Source organism: Myotis myotis, unplaced genomic scaffold (assembly GCF_014108235.1).
Source record: "Myotis myotis isolate mMyoMyo1 unplaced genomic scaffold, mMyoMyo1.p scaffold_m19_p_18, whole genome shotgun sequence".
Classification (NCBI taxonomy): domain Eukaryota; kingdom Metazoa; phylum Chordata; class Mammalia; order Chiroptera; family Vespertilionidae; genus Myotis; species Myotis myotis.
The window spans coordinates 34371933-34389338 of NW_023416322.1; the positions used below are offsets into that span (position 1 = coordinate 34371933).

Consider the following 17406-nt stretch of genomic DNA (forward strand, 5'->3'; position numbering starts at 1 on the left):
ACCAGAGAGGGGACGAAGGGAGCAATGATCCCACCGACGCGGGAGAACATGGAGCAGGTGCCAAGCCCAACATTCCTGAAAGGCAGAAGAAAGTGACAAAATTCAGTAAGTTCTAGGGGGGCAATTTGAAGACCCTGGGGTGTGTGTGTGTGTGGGGGGGGGGCCTAGAACAACATCCTGCAGTAAACACTCGGGGTCCAGGAGAGCAGTGCCGCCCACGAGCCCTGCGGTGCTGCCGGTGTCTGCGACTGACCGCCCAGCGTGGAAGCCACTGGACGCAGCCACGGAGCCTCTGCTCCAAGTGGGACGAAGGATGAGGAGCTGCATTGGTACCTTTTTTTTTTCATCCTCACCTGAGGATATTTTTCCATTGATTTTTTTTTTTTTTAAAGAGAATGGAGGGGAGGGAAACATTGATGTGAGAGGGACACATCCATTGGTTGCCTCCCACACGCATCCCTGGCAAGTGCGGCTGAGGGAATCCGGCCCAGCTCACAGGGGCGGTTCCGTGAGGACTGAGATGCATCCCGGGCCTTCACATTTGTTGGTTTTTGTTTTCAGGCCCATTCTCTGTGGGGAAACTTGGGATGGAATAGGTTCTTTTTAATATAAGCCTGTCCTACTCATTAAATCCACCTACTATGTATATCTGACATTTACTTATGCCTCTATGGAACTGTCCTCTTTAAAATGTGTATATCTTAGAATGCTATTAGCCAATGTAGCCCTAATAAATTTAATTTTTAAAATGTGTACATTTTGCACTAAAATGTAGGCTCCGTGAGAACATGTCCCCTTGCCTGTCATGTGCCTTGACACGGGGGTGGGTGACTTTATTAAGAAATGAAGTCACCAAAATGAGATGACATCTGGGCACTATTTGGGCGACAGGACATGTTCAGAGCACAGTCCTCATCTCACGATTTCCATGAGAGAATTCAGCTCAAGTGAAGCTACAATTTCTTCACCAGGGAGCCGAGAGCCACCCACACAGTTTCTGAGCTCCGCCTGCTTGCTGACCTGCTGCTGGCCGCACTGGGATGCAAGCACCTAGGCCACAAGGCAGGCTGTGTGTGGGAGGGAGGCTTTGCGTGCGGGACAGAGGCTGTGTGTGTGGGAGGGAGGCTGTGTGTGGGGGGCGGAGGCTGTGCATGTGGGAGGGAGGCTGTGCGTGTGGGAGGGAGGCTGTGCGCGTGGGAGGGAGGCTGTGTGCGTGGGTGGGAGGCTGTGTGCGTGGGTGGGAGGCTGTGTGCGTGGGACGGAGGCTGTGTGTGCGGGACGGAGGCTGTGTGTGCGGGACGGAGGCTGTGTGTGCGGGACGGAGGCTGTGTGTGCGGGACGGAGGCTGTGTGTGTGGGACGGAGGCTGTGTGTGTGGGAGGGAGGCTGTGTGGGTGGGACGGAGGCTGTGTGTGTGGGGCGGAGGCTGTGTGTGTGGGAGGGAGGCTGTGGGACGCGTACCTGATGACTGTGGGGTAGAGCTCAGAGGTGTAGATGTACACAACGTTGAAGGCAGCGCTGATGGTCAGCTTCCCCAGCAGAGACAAGGACCGGCTGTTCACCACAGCGAACACGCCCGTGTCTGAGGAGCAAAGGGTAACACCCGTGAGGTCATTGGTGGAACTAGGCTTTTAGAAACGACACATCTCGTTCTGAAGGAGGGAGGGGCATTCATGCGGATGTGGAACAGCCAGGAGGGAATGTCAGTGAATCCACGTTCAGAGGTGTAGCGCTCACCCACACACACATGCAGGTACTTCCCGCTGTGCTGCTGTCCCACGGAGTCTCACATGGTGAGGTACTCTGTGACCAAACCCGCACTCCCTCCTGAAGGACAGGGCTCCCTGAAAACGTCCCCACTGGAGGAGAGTGAGCCGCCGGGAAACTGTCCGCTTCATGGACCACAGACGTTAACTGCGTCTCCTTTCTTCCCAACCTTGTTCAACAATCAATGCTGTAAATGGTCGGGCCTGGCTGGAGTGGCTCAGTGGTTGAGCATCGACCTATGAACCAGGAGGTCATGATTTGATTCCTGGTCAGGGTTGTAGGCTTGATCCCCAGTGTGGTGTGTGCAGGAGGCAGCCAATCAATGATTCTCTCTCATCATTGATGTATCTCTGTCTCACTCTCCATTCTCCCTTCCTCTCTGAAATCAATAAAAATATATTTAAAAAATAAAAAATAAATAAAACAGTGGTCAGCACAGCCAGCGCTGGCAGTGGGAGTTCAGGCTGACAGAGAAGATGAGCAGGGGCGAGGGCTGAGGGCCAGGAAAGCGCCCTATTGTACACTCCGTTCTACAATAGGGATTATTGTTTTTATATAATAATATCCCCTCTGGGACTTTCTAATTTAACTGGCTATCCTTGGTGTCCCATTGCAAAAATTAGGAATAATCCCATTAAATCACTACCAGAGATATGAAACATTAATGTTCGTGAATAAAAAGAGAATTAAATATAGAACCACTTTCGATCCTTCCTCCTCCCAAACTTACTTGAGTTACTAATCAATGATATTTGAGTTTCTTAATGTCCCGTTTTCACATAACATGAAGAAATACATTTTATGCCAGTTCACTTCTCTATTGAAAATACAATCAGCCCTAGCCGGTTTGGCTCGGTGGATAGAGCATCAGCCTGTGGACTGAAGGGTCCCAGGTTCGATTCTGGTCAAGGGCACATGCCTGGGTTGCAGGCTCGATCCCCAGTGGGGGCGCGTGCAGGAGGCAGCCAATCAATGATTCTCTCTCATCATTGATGTTTCTATCTCTCTCTCCCTCTTCCTTCCTCTCTGAAATCAATAAAAATATATTTAAAAATAAAAAAAATACAATCAATTTTCCTGTGGGTCTTTCCTCTATTAATAATATCCCCTCTGGGACTTTCTAATTTAACTAGAGGCCTGATGCAGGAAATTCGTGCAAGAGGCTTGGCCCTCGTGCCCTGGCTGCCTCAAGGCCCCGCGGCCTCGCCCCCGGTTGTTCAGGAAGGTCATTCCATCATCCAGTCTAATTAGCATATTAGCTCTTTATTATATAAAATATATCCTATTGCATAGAAAATCTCTCATGCTACATAATTTACATTTATTTTTTAATTTTAAGAGATATTCTGTATATATTGTTCCACTAGCATTTGCTGACAATTGAGTGCAGTATTAAAAATACAGGATTGTTCCCTTTCAAACATCGTTAACCTCCCCTCTTCACTCACTCACCAGCTTCTACCTCCAAAATAACAAATTTCTCCCGAGAGAAGAAAAGATGCTCATCGTCTCTGTTGTACTTTCCCCCCTTCACTATCAAACATCTCCAGCGAGTGACCACCCTCCACTTCCTCAGAGGCAGCTGCCCGTCACTCACCACCATGTGGCTCCCAAGGCCACCCTCCCCTGAAATGCCTGCTCCTGAAGGTCAAGAGTGATGTCCTGATCACCAAGGTAATTGCCTCGCATCCTCCTTGACATTTCTGCCCAAGAGAACACGCCCGGCCCCTTCCTTGGGACTGCGTGCATGACTCACACAAACCACTGTTCCCTTAAATGACTCAAATACGCAATGGCCTCCTCTTCCTTGGACCTTCACTGCCCCTATTTACCAACCCACTCAACCGGCATGCGCCAGGCTCTCTTGCAGGTGCTTGCTCTTCCACCTGGTCTGCCCACAACGTATTTCGAGTTAGCACAGGCGAAGGCGGGTCTAGTTTGCTTGCAGCATCTTCCATAGTAAGATGCTCAGTGATGCTCGCTCAATATTTGTTGAACAAATCAGTGGAAGGGCCATGACAGGGATTATTGTTTTTATAAAGTTTTATTTTGATAAAAGAAATCTTATCCTGTAGAGGTTATTTCTTCTCTTGTAAACTTTTCCTGGAGTGACCCTTACAAGGCAGTTCCTTCTGCATTTCAGTATTTAACAGAATGTAGCAAATACTTATTTTGTTGTTGTTGTTAACCCTGACGCGAAGGTCTATTTTTCCATTGACTTTTAGAGAGAGTGGGAGGGAGGGGGAGAGACAGAGAGAAACACATCGATTGGTTGCCTCCTGTATGGGCGAGGGATGGAGCCTGCACCTGAGGTACGTGCCCTTGACTGGAATCGAACCCGGGACCCTTCAGTCTAGGGGCTGATGCTCTATCCACTGAGCCAAACTGGCCAGGGCTGCAAATACTTTTACCTAGCACATGAAAGAAAAAGTATATCCTACTGCATAGAAAATCTCTCACGCTCCATAATTTATATTTATTTTTTTTATTTTAAGAAGTATTTTGTATATATTGTTCAACCAGCATTTGCTGACAATTGAGTGCAGTTTTAAAAATATTACTTGTCATGCACTATTGAATCCTCATGAGAGGGACTAATTCAGTGAAAAGAACCTGTGTGCGGAGGAGGCCTGCCATACACTCCGTTCTACAATATGTTTCACCTCCGCTGCTTGACAAGGAAATAAATCTTCATTTGCTTTAAAGATGGCGCCTGCACACCGCGGCCCAGCACTGCCAGCCGCCATCTGGGCTGCTCCTCCCGCCAGGCTCTCTGGAAGGAGCTGTCTGGGATGTGAAGTACTGGATATATTATGTTAATCCCTGAGGTTTTCCTGGAAAAAGATCCCTGCCTCTGCACCTGCCCCGAGATCTGTATCTGGACTCTTGTGAGCTAACAACTTCAATTAAACCAGTTGTGCGGGCAGATGAAATCCTTCAATTATTCTCCAGAAAACGGAGTGAGTCAGGAACGGGTATTGGGTGGCGCTGGGGCAAACAGGAATGTGCACATGTGCCTGACTGCCAACGACTCGGTCTGTTTTCAACCCACACCAGAAGGCATCCTGTAGAGCTGCATGGAGACACACTACCCTTTCCCAACAGGCCGGGGGCGGCCACACTGGAACGGACGTCACAGATGGCTTATCATCTACACCCACGAGATCCAAGGCTGGACGAGGGCCCCCTCCCCCGTGAGGCTCCGGACACCTCCAGCTGTGGCCCGTCTGGGGAGCCTGGCTCAGCCACAGGCCCCCAGAGCATGCCCCTCAGTCTGCCACCATTTGTTGGAAAGATGACCTTTTTCTCATTGAGTTGACTTATCTGTGTTAAAAATCACTTAACCATGTGTATTTTCTCTATGGATAACTAGATAAAACATTTTCTAAAGGTGAATAAAATCTCAACCTCATTCTCAAAAAAAAAAAAAAAAAATCAACTGGCCATATGTGGATCTATTTCATACTCAACGCTGTTCCATTATCTATACAACCAATCCTATGCCAGTATCATACAGCCTTGATTCATGTAACTAGTCGTCATTTTTTTATCAGGCAGGGTAAGTCCTCTAACTTAACCTTGGGGATTCTAGATCCTTTGGATTTCCATAAAATTTTAGGTGCCCACTTGTCATTATCAATCAACAAAAAGAAGGCTGCTGGAAATTTTATTGGGATTGTGCTGAAAATGGATTGATTGGGGGAGAATGAATATCTTTTTTTTTTTTTTTAATATATTGTTATTGATTTCAGAGAGGAAGGGAGAGGGAGAGAAAGGCAGATGAGAGAGAATCATTGATTGGTTGCCTCCTGCACGTCCCACACCAGGGATCGAGCCCGCAACCTGGGCATGTGCCCTGACTGGGAACTGAACCGTGACCTCCTAGTTCGTAGGCTGACACTCAACCACTGAGCCACGTTGGCCAGGAGAGAATGGTTATCGTAAACAATATTTTCTGATTCTTGATCATGGTAATCTCTTCATTTATTTTATTATTATTACCACCAATTCATTTATTTAGTCTTTATATCTTTTCAATGTTTTACATTTTATAGTTTTTCATAGGTCTTACACATATTTTGTAAAATGTATCCCTAAATATTGTATATTTTATTATAAATGGCATTGTTTGGTTTCCATTTTAAATTGATTGCTGCTAATATCTAGAAATAACATTGTGTGTCACATGACTTTGCTATACTAAGTAATTCTAGATTTTGGGGGGTGTATTCTTAAGATTTTCAATGGAGACAATTGTGAATTAAGAGTTTTACTCTTTCTTTCCAATTTGGATCCCTTCTCATTTCTTTGTATCACTTACTGTATCTGCTGGTAGTTTCAGCATGATGCTCCATAAAAGTGGTAGAATGGACACCTTGCTTATTCCTGAACGTAGGGAGCATGCCTCAGGTGTGCCGGTCCAGAACACAGGTGAGAACAGCACTGTCTACACAATTTCTATACAGGCTCAGGTAAGGCGAGATGAAGATGCCTCAAGGGACCTTTCTGAAGCTGTGTTTGCACAGCAAAGCTCTCAGTATATACAAGTACCAAAGTTTCCCGAAAATGTTTTCCTTATACTTTATATGAGACTCAGGCAATGCCCATTGTCACTAACAGTGCATATTCTGCTTTTTGTCGCTATTACTATTATTGGGAGTATTGATGGAGATACTGAGAGGTGCCAAAGCCACCTCTGACCACACTGGTGACTCTGAGGTCCCCGCTCGTGATGGGCTGGAATGACTAAGATGTAGCCCTGGACGGAGCTCCTTTCTCTACGGAACTAAGCGGTCCCCCTCCTCCTCAAATCTGCAACCCTAACAGCTCAGTGCTGTGGCCCAGACACCCCAGATGGTAGCTTAATCGCCTGAAAGAATTAATAGTGCACCTCGAAGCACATCATTCACCCAGAGAGCAGTTCAGGCGAGGGAAGAATCTGGCCCATTATACCCCACACAATTGCTCAGTCACATGCAATCACAGGAATGAAGCCTGGCATATGGTAATCTCCTGGCTAGATGGAGATTCATTGTAATAAGCGTGCTGTTCAGAGCCCTTCAGTGGGAATCCGGAAGGCCTACCTTTCTTTTCTGGAAGAAACATTACGACGAGACAAGCCAGTCCTCCCAGGCACAGAAATGCTGCTAACGTCCGCCTCCGACCAAACCTGGATAACAGAAAGCAATGACCAGTTTCTCTTGAGGTCATGACCCATTCGTCTGCTTCTTCCCCAGCCTTCCTGTTAAACGTCCTGTTTCACGGTACACGCTCATCTTTTCTTAAGGACTGGGCGGCAAATGTGACTGCCCAGGGAAAAAATAAGTAACCATCCTAAGACAAAGGGAAAGTAGCTGGGCGGCAGGGCTGAATAACGTGTAAGGGGAAAAAACCACTCTGTCTATTTGTGTGTGTGCTATGTTCCAGGAACTGTTTTAAAGGCTTGCTACCTATGACCTCACGTAGTCCTCATAATAAACCACAAGGCATGTACTGTTTGTTCCACTCCCCATCGCTCAGAGAATGGAGCTAAAACAGGGAAAATATAGCCTATTTTGCTGCTCACTGTAGCTCATAGGAGTCCTGTAGCTCATTTCAATTTCTGGGTACTTGAATCTTAAGCAGTTAACATTTTAAACACTGTCCTTTCTCCCTCTTAAAAATACAAAAAGTTTTCTTGTTGGTGGGTCAGAATTAAGTGACATTTATTGCTCATTTATTGGGAGATGCAATTTTCAAGTAAGAGCTCTAGACTTGGAGAAAGATGTTCAGGTCAGTAAGCCCCCTGTTCTAGGGGCTGCAGCTTGTGAGGTCCTCTGTGAGGAAATGCAATGTTACCTGTAATTTTCATGACACCTTCACCAGGGGGATGTTATAATCCCTCCTTGAAGGATGAGGACATGGGGGCTTAGGGAGGTGACCTGTCAAGGTCATAGGACTGACACACGGCTGAGCCTGGATTTGACCTCCGGCCTGCCTGACCCCAAAGCAGCAGCCCTTCTGTCTGTCCCCGACTTCAATCCTGACCCTGGTGGTAGGAGCTGGGAGGCCAGGAAGGATGTGAGTCTCTGGGCACCTGGCGTAATTTCACAGTCAGCATCAAACACCTTTCAAGCAACAGGTCCCACGCTAGGCAGGCACTGGGGATGCAAAGACACCTCGGATGCCCTCGTGGACAGCGTCCTGAGGACACTTTAAGCGGCCGCCAGAGGCACACACAGGAGGCCAGAGCAGCGCAAAGGGGGTGCTGGCACCTGGGGACACTGGGACAGATCTCTCTCTCTGAATACGCTGCCTAACCCGCTCTTAGACAACGATGAGCGTAAGCTTCTTCACAAACAGAGTGGGCAGCGGAGAAAAGCCTTCAACTGAGCCGCACCCAGGCCCCCCCCTCCCGCCGCCCCATTCCCAATGTGCTGCGCCCACTCTCCCTGCACCAGCGCCAAGTGCAAGGCGAGAGGGGTGCTGCTTGGGAACGGGGGGCCTGGGTTTCTGGAGAATGAGAAGTGGCACCGTCCAGCGGATTCCGAGCTCACACTAGCGGGACTGCTAGCTGCCCTGCCCAGGGGCTCCGTGACAGGAGGGATCCGAAAAAAGAGAGGAAAGGGTGCTCTACAGGAGAACTTTAAACTGTGTCCACTAACAAGGAGCAGCAAACAGGCTAAATTCTTCCCCTCGACCAAGTCACGCAGGTCTTAGATGTAGGAAACACCTTTCAGTCCCTCCAGCTCTTTGTCCTGAACTAAACAGCGATGGGGCTGGTGGGGTTCTAGTTCCATCTGCACGGAGCCACCAGTCCCACTGCTGGGACGACCAAGTCACGCAGAGGTGAGTCCAAAGCCGTCAGGATATGATGCCTTTCAACCCTGGATTGCACGCCCACATAAACACTCGGAAACACGAAAGCCTAGAGATACTGTACAAAACGTGAAAAGAAAAGAATTCTAATCACTGTGGTATAATTAACAGATACTGTATGTTGGCAAAGACAGTCATATGTAGGGACTTACACATGTGAGTGTGAGTGTGTGTTTGTGTGTGTGTGGGGGGGTACACTTCAATCTTCATCCATACTCACCACTTGTGGTTAATCAAGTAGATGCAGAGAGGGTAGGAGGGGATCTCTATGAGGCCAGACAGGGCCAGGTTGGCGTAGAGGTTCCCGCCCAGGTCCCCGGCACTCAGAGTCAGGCCGTAGTACACCAGGCTGCACACAAACCTGCAGGAGGAGGGAAGGGGCAGAGGGAACGCTCATGACAATCTGCCGGGGATCCCAGTGCCAGTTTGGTAGACTGCGATCTGCCTCAAGCAATGGGTCCGACTCTCCCGCTAACATTGCCATCCTGATCTAAATTTCTGAACGAGGAGAAGACGAAGAATAAAGGGCCTTGGAAACCACTTGTCTAGATGCTGGTCGAAGCAAAGGGGCGGCCTGCTGAGAGAAAAGACCTGGTTTGTGCCATCACCAGCATTTCTGCACCGAATAGCAGACAGGGACTCCAGTCTTACTTTATTTAACACAAGTTATAGAACACTGGCCTTAGGCAATTGCTGTGAGATTATCAAAATGACTCTAGAAAAGAAGTCCCAGGGGAAAGCCGACAGAGAGTGGCGTTGAGGATGTGGGCTGAGAAGTGACTGGGTCGCCAGTGTCACCTGGGGGCCAGAAATGACTGCACTGCAACCCCCGCCAGGCCCTCAGCCCCACCCGGCACTCAGCAGGTGCACGTGCTGCAGACACCGAACAGGAGAGAAACGGCCAGGGGATGGTGAGGGCAGATGACCCCCTCGGGAACAGCCCTTTGAAAAGATGTCTGGCTGCCCTGGCCGGTTTGGCTCAGTGGATAGAGCGTCAGCCTGTGGACTGAAGGGTCCCGGGTTCGATTCCAGCCAAGGGCACATGCCTGGGTTGCGGGCTCGATCCCCAGTAGGGGGTGTGCAGGAGGCAGCCGATCAATGATTCTCTCTCATCATTTGTGTTTCTATCTCTCTCTCCCTCTCCCTTCCTCTCTGAAATCAATTAAAAAAATATTTTTTTTAAAAAAGTGCCACAATCTTCCAAGGGGAAAAAAAGGAGCTCAGTTTTGAGATAGAGAGGGAGAGAGAGAGGTCCTGCAGCTGGACTGCCTGGTGCTCATGCCTCTCTGGCCAGTGAGCCAGGCAGCAGCTACTTCCGTGACTTCTTACTGGGCAGAGCTGTCACGCGTGTACTAAGGGCCACGAGCAGTGCGGTAGCCAGGACATCACAGGTAAGGACGCAAGGTGCCACCGAGTTGTCTGTTTCCCTTGTCCCCTTGCACTTTGCCCGAACAGAGGACACGAGCTGGGAGATGTGGACATGAAGGGAAGCTTTAAAGCCAAACCTGACCGCACAGCACAGGAGCTACTAAATCGAAGTCCTACCTGCTCTCAAGTCAATTTGGACCCATGCCGTTTTCTGAAATATTTTAAAATCCTTTCTACCTGCCGTAGAGACCCTGCCCTTCAATGATGCTGCTCCTAACGTGCTGTCGGTGCTCCTGCGTGTCTGCTCTGCATGGAAAACAGAAATCCCGGGAAGGACTCCCAGCCAGGGAAGCACACGCCCATCTAAACCAAGCTGCGACGGTAGCAACCAGGGCGCGAGTGAGCAGAGCCGGCTCAGGACACCGGGGGAATTTAGTCACCAGCTGGGGGTGACAGAGGGGAGGGCGTGGGCAAGGAAGGCTCTGGCCCCAAGGCGGACTCGCTCGCTTGTTTCCTTGATGGCAGAGCCGGTCACTGGGATGAGTGACGACAGTGTTTAAAATCACTGCAATCCTCGTTATGGGCCCCGAACAAAATTCAGAATGCTTGCACAACCTTCAGCAGTATATTCAGGGCGCCAAGCAAGCACTCAAAAAGGCACCACTGAGGGAGGTAAGCCCAGAAACAGATGCTAACACGGGGAGTAATCACAGGGCGTGGTTTTTAATGGCGGGGACCACAGGAAGAATCCAGAGCTTTCTAGCTCCTTCCGGGAGAACCAGTGTGCACCAGGACACGTCTCTGTTATCGTGGATTTTACAGTTCTGAGCCCGGGGGAGAGAATTTCATTTGTGAACAGTCCCTTTGGTTGTGTAAGACATGATATAAGCAGGGACGTGCTCCCCGGGCTCTAAGTCCAGTCTGTTGGTTTTTTCACCTGTTTATGCTTTATCCCCTGAAGGCCAGAACCCCAAAGTTAATATGCCTCGAAAAAAAAACACACATTAAAAACAAGACGTAAGTACTCCCCAAGAAGTAGGGGCTCCTTTGAGGCGGAGGGCTGGCCTGTCCATGGGACACACACAGGGAGAGTGTGTGAAGCCCAAGGCACCTGCCTGTGCTTTGTGAGTATCTACAACAGGGAGCATCTCAGACTAGCAGCTGTGATGTCAGGCTGCGCTGTTGACGGTTCCCTTCATCTCCACGCCTCCACGCCCGTGTCCTTCGTGCAACATGCCAAGCATCTGTGCCACACCACCGGCACCGGGAGGGAGGGGCGGTCGGTGTGACCAGCCCTGACCACACAGGCGGCGGCCAGTGCTAGTAGGTGAGCCAGTAAAGAGAATACTGACGTAGAAAAACATCGCCACGGCTTCTTATTCCCGATCCTCCCATTCCCTTTAGCTTTGGACCCACGATCGCGTTCCTATGAAATGATTCTTCTTTATCCCCATGATTGCAGCCTTCACGGTCAACACGTACAGACCACAGCACACGTCCTCCGGGCCTGTAAACCTGATGTTGACACCCAGCGCTGGACCAGGTAACATCTATGGCACCAGCAGTATGCACAACATCACACACACCAGACACCGCACGCACTGCCCATCCGCTCCTCCCCTCGCCCTGAACCTTCACTGCCATGTACACTGATGCCGAGAGCACGCTGAGAGGTGGGCTGGAATAAACCAAACTTGAAGATCAGCTCCAGAGAGGCCGACCCCTTCATCCCTGATCTGCACGGGGGGTGCTGAGTCCCGCACTCCACACTCCCAGGGTTCCACTTGTCCAGCGGATAGTGACAGGCCACCCGTGAGCAAGTGGCGATGCCACACAGGGTGCAGCCCAACCACAATGTGCCCTCCCACGGCTCGATGCCAAAACCAAAGCCTATTTAGAAACACTTCCGTTTCTGCTATGCTTGCTTGCTTTCCTTCTTTAAAAAATTGATTTCAGAGGGAAGAAGGGAGAGAAGAGAGAAACATTGGCAGGCTGCCTCCCACATGGGCCCTGACTGGGGATCGGAGCTGCAGCCAAGCTATGTGGCCTGACTGGGGATCAAACCGCCACCTTTTGGTGTATAGGATGGTGCTCCAACCAACGGAGCCACACTGAGCGGGCCCGGTGTTTTGTTTTGTTCGTTTTTTTGCAGGCGACCAATATTGGCGTCAAATATCTCAGGAGCAGAGATGTGCTTCTGCCATCAAAGTTGGTAAACCTGCCTTCAGGCACCATCCTTTCCTTGAGTGGGAGGGTGTGACACAGAGGCCAAGGCCAGGCATTTGGGGAGGGGGCCTTGTGTCTGTGAAAGTAACTTTGTGCTGGCAAAAGAGGTAAAACGTATGTCACCCTGAAGGACCAGATTCCCAACAGACCCTTCGCAGCGGGAGCTGGAGATCAACGCCCCCCCCCCACACACACACACACACACACACACACACACACACACACACACACACACGCGGCTACAGTTACCAGATGAACATCAGGGTCAGCGTGTGCCCCAGGAGGACCCGGTGCCGGAACAGGTCCAGGAAACTCCCCGACGCCTTGCAGCTCCTGTTGGCCGGGTGAGTGAGTGAGAACGTGCACTTGAGCTTGCGGTTCCTCCTGGCGATGAGGTACAGAGCCCCCTCCGCCTCGCTCAGTCGACCCTGGGAGTATAACCAACGAGGTGATTCAGGAATGAATCTGAAAGAGACGTCATGAAAGGCTGTATATTCACACAGGCACACGTGACCAGGCGGGGGCAGCTCACCCAGGCCGCGCTCGATTCCCTCACCACCGCTGACTCCACCGCAGGCCTAAAGCCGACGCTCCCAAAGACACAGGGAAGACAGGGCGGGCGACTCAACAGCTGCCCGGGCTAAGCGGTGATCTACTCTCTGAATGGGAACTTAGACCCCGCTTCCCAAATAGCAGTGACACCGGTAAACAGTGTGCGGTCACGTTTAAGACCATTTAATATGAATGGCAAGGTCAGACTATCGCACTAAATACTACCAATGCCTCCTGAAGCAGGGGTCAGAGTTACGGCCCTAAATCACAGCCAGGTGTTGCTGGAATTACACTGTGGAGGTAGCAGGCGTTTTCAGTTCTCGAAAAGCCCCATAAAGAAGATAAAAATCTTTATTATCTCATCAGAAAAAATAAATTGGTACAAAGTGTTTTAAAGGTAGTGATATGTGACCATGAGGGCAGAGATTATTTGAAGGCCACACATAAAAGTTAAACAGGGTTTATCACTATTCAGTTACTTTGGAGCATTTACTGCTTCAAAATATTCAAAGCATCTGAGGGCATTTCCTGAATCCCCCCCAAGATCTTATGAAACAAGAGTGGCTTCCTTATTAACTTCCAGTTACAAAACAGCAGTTCCTTTCTACTACAGCACAACGTACTGGACATTGATATCGCCACTGACATCTTCCAACAGTTTTAAGACCCATATGTATATGTAATTTCAGAGAGGAAGGGAGAGAGAGATACATCAATGATGAGAGAGAATCATTGACTGGCTGCCTCCAGCACGCCCCACACTGGGACCCACAACCTCAACATGTGCCCTGACTGGGAATCGAACCATGACCTCCCGGTTCATAGGTCGACCCTCAACCACCGAGCCACGCTGGCCGGGCACGTGTGTCTTCTCCTCCCAGTTCTGCACGCACCCCTGGAGGACTTTTCAAAGACAAAACGGTGGCAGGAGCACAAAGCCTTGTTTACTAAACACAACATCAAGTACCTCTGGATCTAATGTGACCTGATTGGCCTAAAATGAAACGTGTGTAAATCACACTGGCTACTGAAGGTGCCTGTCAGCAAGGGGAGTGAATTGGCAACAAACGCCACAGAATTCGGAGGTTCCTGGACAGCCAGTCCGTCAAGGGCCATCTATGGAGCCGTCTCATTCTGACCCCCAGGGTGGCAGGTGCAGAGAGGAAAGACTATGCAAACAAAAGGCAGGATCTTTCCCAGGAGCTCTGCTACTGGGGAGGGAATATTCATGTACAATGTTAAATTGTCAACAAAAGCGGGACCTGGGGCCTTCTACAAGATCCTGAAAAATCCCTCTACCTCCGTCCGCATTACCACGTGGTTATTATTACTTAATACAAGTAAATGATCAAGTAAAATATTGTTCTGTTGGGCGTTACGTGTGCCGATCATCCGTCGGATCAGCTGGCCCTGGGCACAGGTGAGGTGCTATGTACACTAGCTGATTAAGTCTTTAGTAAATGGGCCACTTTAAACAGAGGTCAACTATTTCTACTCTATTCATTTCCGTACTTGCTTTTGAACCTGAATAAAGAGCTGCTAGGTTAAAGATCTAGGTGAGTGAAAATTCTACCACAGCTCTCCCTCACTGTCTGCCACGGAAGAGAGCTGGGACCATGGCCTGCACATCGCATTTAGCCCAAAGGTTTTGATGATTAAATTGAGCGTCTGACTCCTCCAGAGAAACCCTTTCAGAAGCCCCTGAACACTTCTGGGGAAGCAGCTGAGGCTGGCGGCTGGCCTTTACGGCCGAGAGCACCAAGGTAACACTGTGGGTGAGTCGTCTGTAAACCCTTCCCTGACCAGGGCTCGTCCATTTACTGCTGAGCCCATGCACCTTAGCTAAGGATTCCTCCCGTAGCTGAAAATTTTCCCGCATCCACACGCAAAGGCCCTGAAATGATACTCATCTGTAAGGTGAAGAGTTGACAGTATATATTACTATGAATAGGTCTTTTATTTTTTTTTATTTTTTTTTTAAATATATTTTATTGATTTTCCACAGAGAGGAAGGGAGAGAGATAGAAAGTTAGAAACATCGATGAGAGAGAAACATCGATCAGCTGCCTCCTGCACATCTCCCACCGGGGATGTGCCCGCAACCCAGGTACATGCCCTTGACCGGAATCGAACCTGGGACCTTTCAGTCCGCAGGCTGACGCTCTATCCACTGAGCCAAACCGGTTTCGGCAAGGTCTTTTATATAAAAAATAGATTTTTTTAAAAAATCCTACTCTGTCGCACATCCAGTCCACGCTGTGATCCAGCCGGAAGACCTTTAAGTTTGAGGCATCAGGTTAAAAAGAAATTGGACCCCGATGCCATCATTTGAAGGCTAAAATGCAGTTTTGGGAGAGGTTACTTTAAACAAGGGATACCTGCATTCTGAATTAATTTAGGCATCTCTCTTCCCAGAAGCTGCCAAGCATGGGAGCGCTCGCGGAATTTAGTTCTTCACCCGAGTCAGTGCAGGCGAATTCCTACAAGGGAATAACGCCGCTCACTGACCCGCATCCTCTGAAGGCATTCCTTCTGCTTACTGAGCCTAAACTCCGCGAGAGGGAACTACTTACAAAGATAAGAGAAAGACCGCTGTCCCCTGCAGGTTCACCAGCACGGCCAGGCTCCTCCAGGAGCGGATGAAGTACCCCAGCAGGGCGCACTGGGCGATGCCGACTGCGAAGAAGAGGCCGCCGATCGACCCTGGTTCAGGGAAGAGAGACCTGTGACTGGGGAGGCCCCGTCTGCAGACCATTCCCAGCCCGACACCGAGCCAGTTCCTTCCTCGTGAGAAGTCAGCGGGAAAGAGAAACCTACACAAATATCGAGCCTCAGATGATAAACTGGAAGGGAGGCCAGCAACCGAGTGAAAAGGGGGGAAGGACAGATGAAAAATACACACCCCACGCGGTCCAGGCGGATTTGAAGGCCGTGCCTGTCGGACTGGCACGCGCCTGATCCGTGGCCGAGGCTTGGAAACATTGTTTGCTATATGACCGGGAGGTGGTTAGGTCATGAGATTAGTGCAATACTGCGACTTCATTTCGTCACAGACGCTGCCCCTGGGGTCCTTATCTTAAATCACAACCTACCTCCCAATTCTCCCTTTTGCCCTCCCCAACTTAATTTATCACCATCAGATATGACACTTCATATTTATTTTCTTGTCTATCTCTCCCAAGTAGAATATAAGCGCCATGAAGCATGGATTATTGTCAACACACTAATAGGGGAAAAAACCAACCACGGGATTGTTAAAAAAACTCGTATTTTTTAAAAGAAATGCTGGGTGGGTATTAAACCCACCGGCTTGTCCAATATACTTGCAAAGTCTATTCCTCTGTCACGCTTTCCATACCTGCTATTGCTAACAGTACCAGAAGTAGCTACTATTTATATAATAGCCATGATTTATTGAGCAGTAAGCCTTTTGCATATACTGCCCTAGACCGCAGGGACCATCATTAGCCGTCTATGGAGTGAGGACAGAGCTCAGATGGTCAGGTGCTGTGGGTGGCAGGGACCCGAACCCGGTCAGTCTGACTGGTGAGACTGCATTGCCTACGTCCCTCTCTCCTATCGCCCTTCTAAGGAAAGGTGAGCTTCTGTGGGCATCTCAAAGCAATGGGCTCTGTTGAACCTGTTACAAAAAATCTCTACAAAAATCCTGTAAAACAAATGTTTTATTCTGTTCGTAGATTATCAAGCGGTAACTAAAAATAACGACATGTATACTGTGGGCCCTGTGAGGCAAAGGGGAACCAAAGGGAGAGCGATGCTCAGTGTTCAGAACATGTGGCCCGATAAGCAGGGGAATGGGCGAGTGTGATTTCCCTGGAAACGCAAGATAATCGATAGCTATTACAGGTTCATTACAGCGCATCTGAGAGCACCTGGTTCCCAAGAATGAGGCCTCTGTCACTCGGATCGGTTCCGAGTACCAACATCCACTGACAACAGTGTTGGCAGAAAGAGGTGACCACAGGATGAGACCTTTTCTTCACTGTACTTATGATTTCTGAAATGACCTCAAATCTATTCTGCCCCTCCTGATGAAAACATAAGCTCCAGCCCTAGCTGGTTTAGCTTAGTGGATAGAGCGTCAAGCCTGCGGACTGAAGGGTCCCGGGTTCGATTCCGGCCAAGGGCACGTACTTCGGTTGCAGACTTGACCCCTGGCCCTGGTCAGGGCGCATGAGGGTGCACCGATCAACGTGTCTCTCTCACATCGATGTTTCTCTCTCTCTCTGTCTCTCCTTCTCCCTTCCACTCTCTCTAAAATCAATGGAAAAATATCCTTGGAGGAGGATTAACAACAACAACAAAAAGGATGTTTTAGGTTTATGCTTACACTTTCTTATAACTATTTTACTTAGCATTTTGGACGTACTGCAAACAGTATTTTGTAATCAAGCGTAATCTTCCAATAATTTTTTTACTGTGAACAATGAGGCCACTTCCGATCCATCCCCTGCTGCTGAGCACTCAGGTTTTCCCCACCCTCTTGCCATTCAACAGCCTATCTGCAGCCGCAGCGGCGTGCACAACTGCTGGAGAGAAACCAGCTGCGACCTGAGGGCCAAGGACAGGACCCTGGGGACGGCCGGATCTCAAAAGAGCTCCAGGTGCCGTCAGA

At 49.5% G+C, this 17406-nt stretch overlaps 1 protein-coding gene across 12 annotated transcripts in view; it reads right to left on the bottom strand.

The window, feature by feature from the left end:
* The window catches only part of SLC22A15 (solute carrier family 22 member 15), a 41024-nt gene that overhangs the window by 7399 nt on the left and 16219 nt on the right, over nt 1–17406 (bottom strand). For 9 of the 12 annotated variants that reach the window (XR_004973222.1, XR_004973221.1, XR_004973220.1 and 6 more), the window contains 6 exons: nt 15344–15473; nt 12468–12683; nt 8845–8985; nt 6851–6936; nt 1461–1581; nt 3–75 (listed from right to left, as the gene is read on the bottom strand). Coding sequence is in view for 9 of the 12 variants with exons in the window: in XM_036342710.1 (XP_036198603.1) it covers nt 3–75; nt 1461–1581; nt 6851–6936; nt 8845–8985; nt 12468–12683; nt 15344–15473 (767 nt within the window). In the remaining 3 variants the exon portion in view is untranslated. The remainder of the gene's footprint in view (nt 1–2; nt 76–1460; nt 1582–6850; nt 6937–8844; nt 8986–12467; nt 12684–15343; nt 15474–17406) is intronic. The other 3 variants (XM_036342712.1, XM_036342718.1, XM_036342715.1) reach the window with 3 other exon arrangements.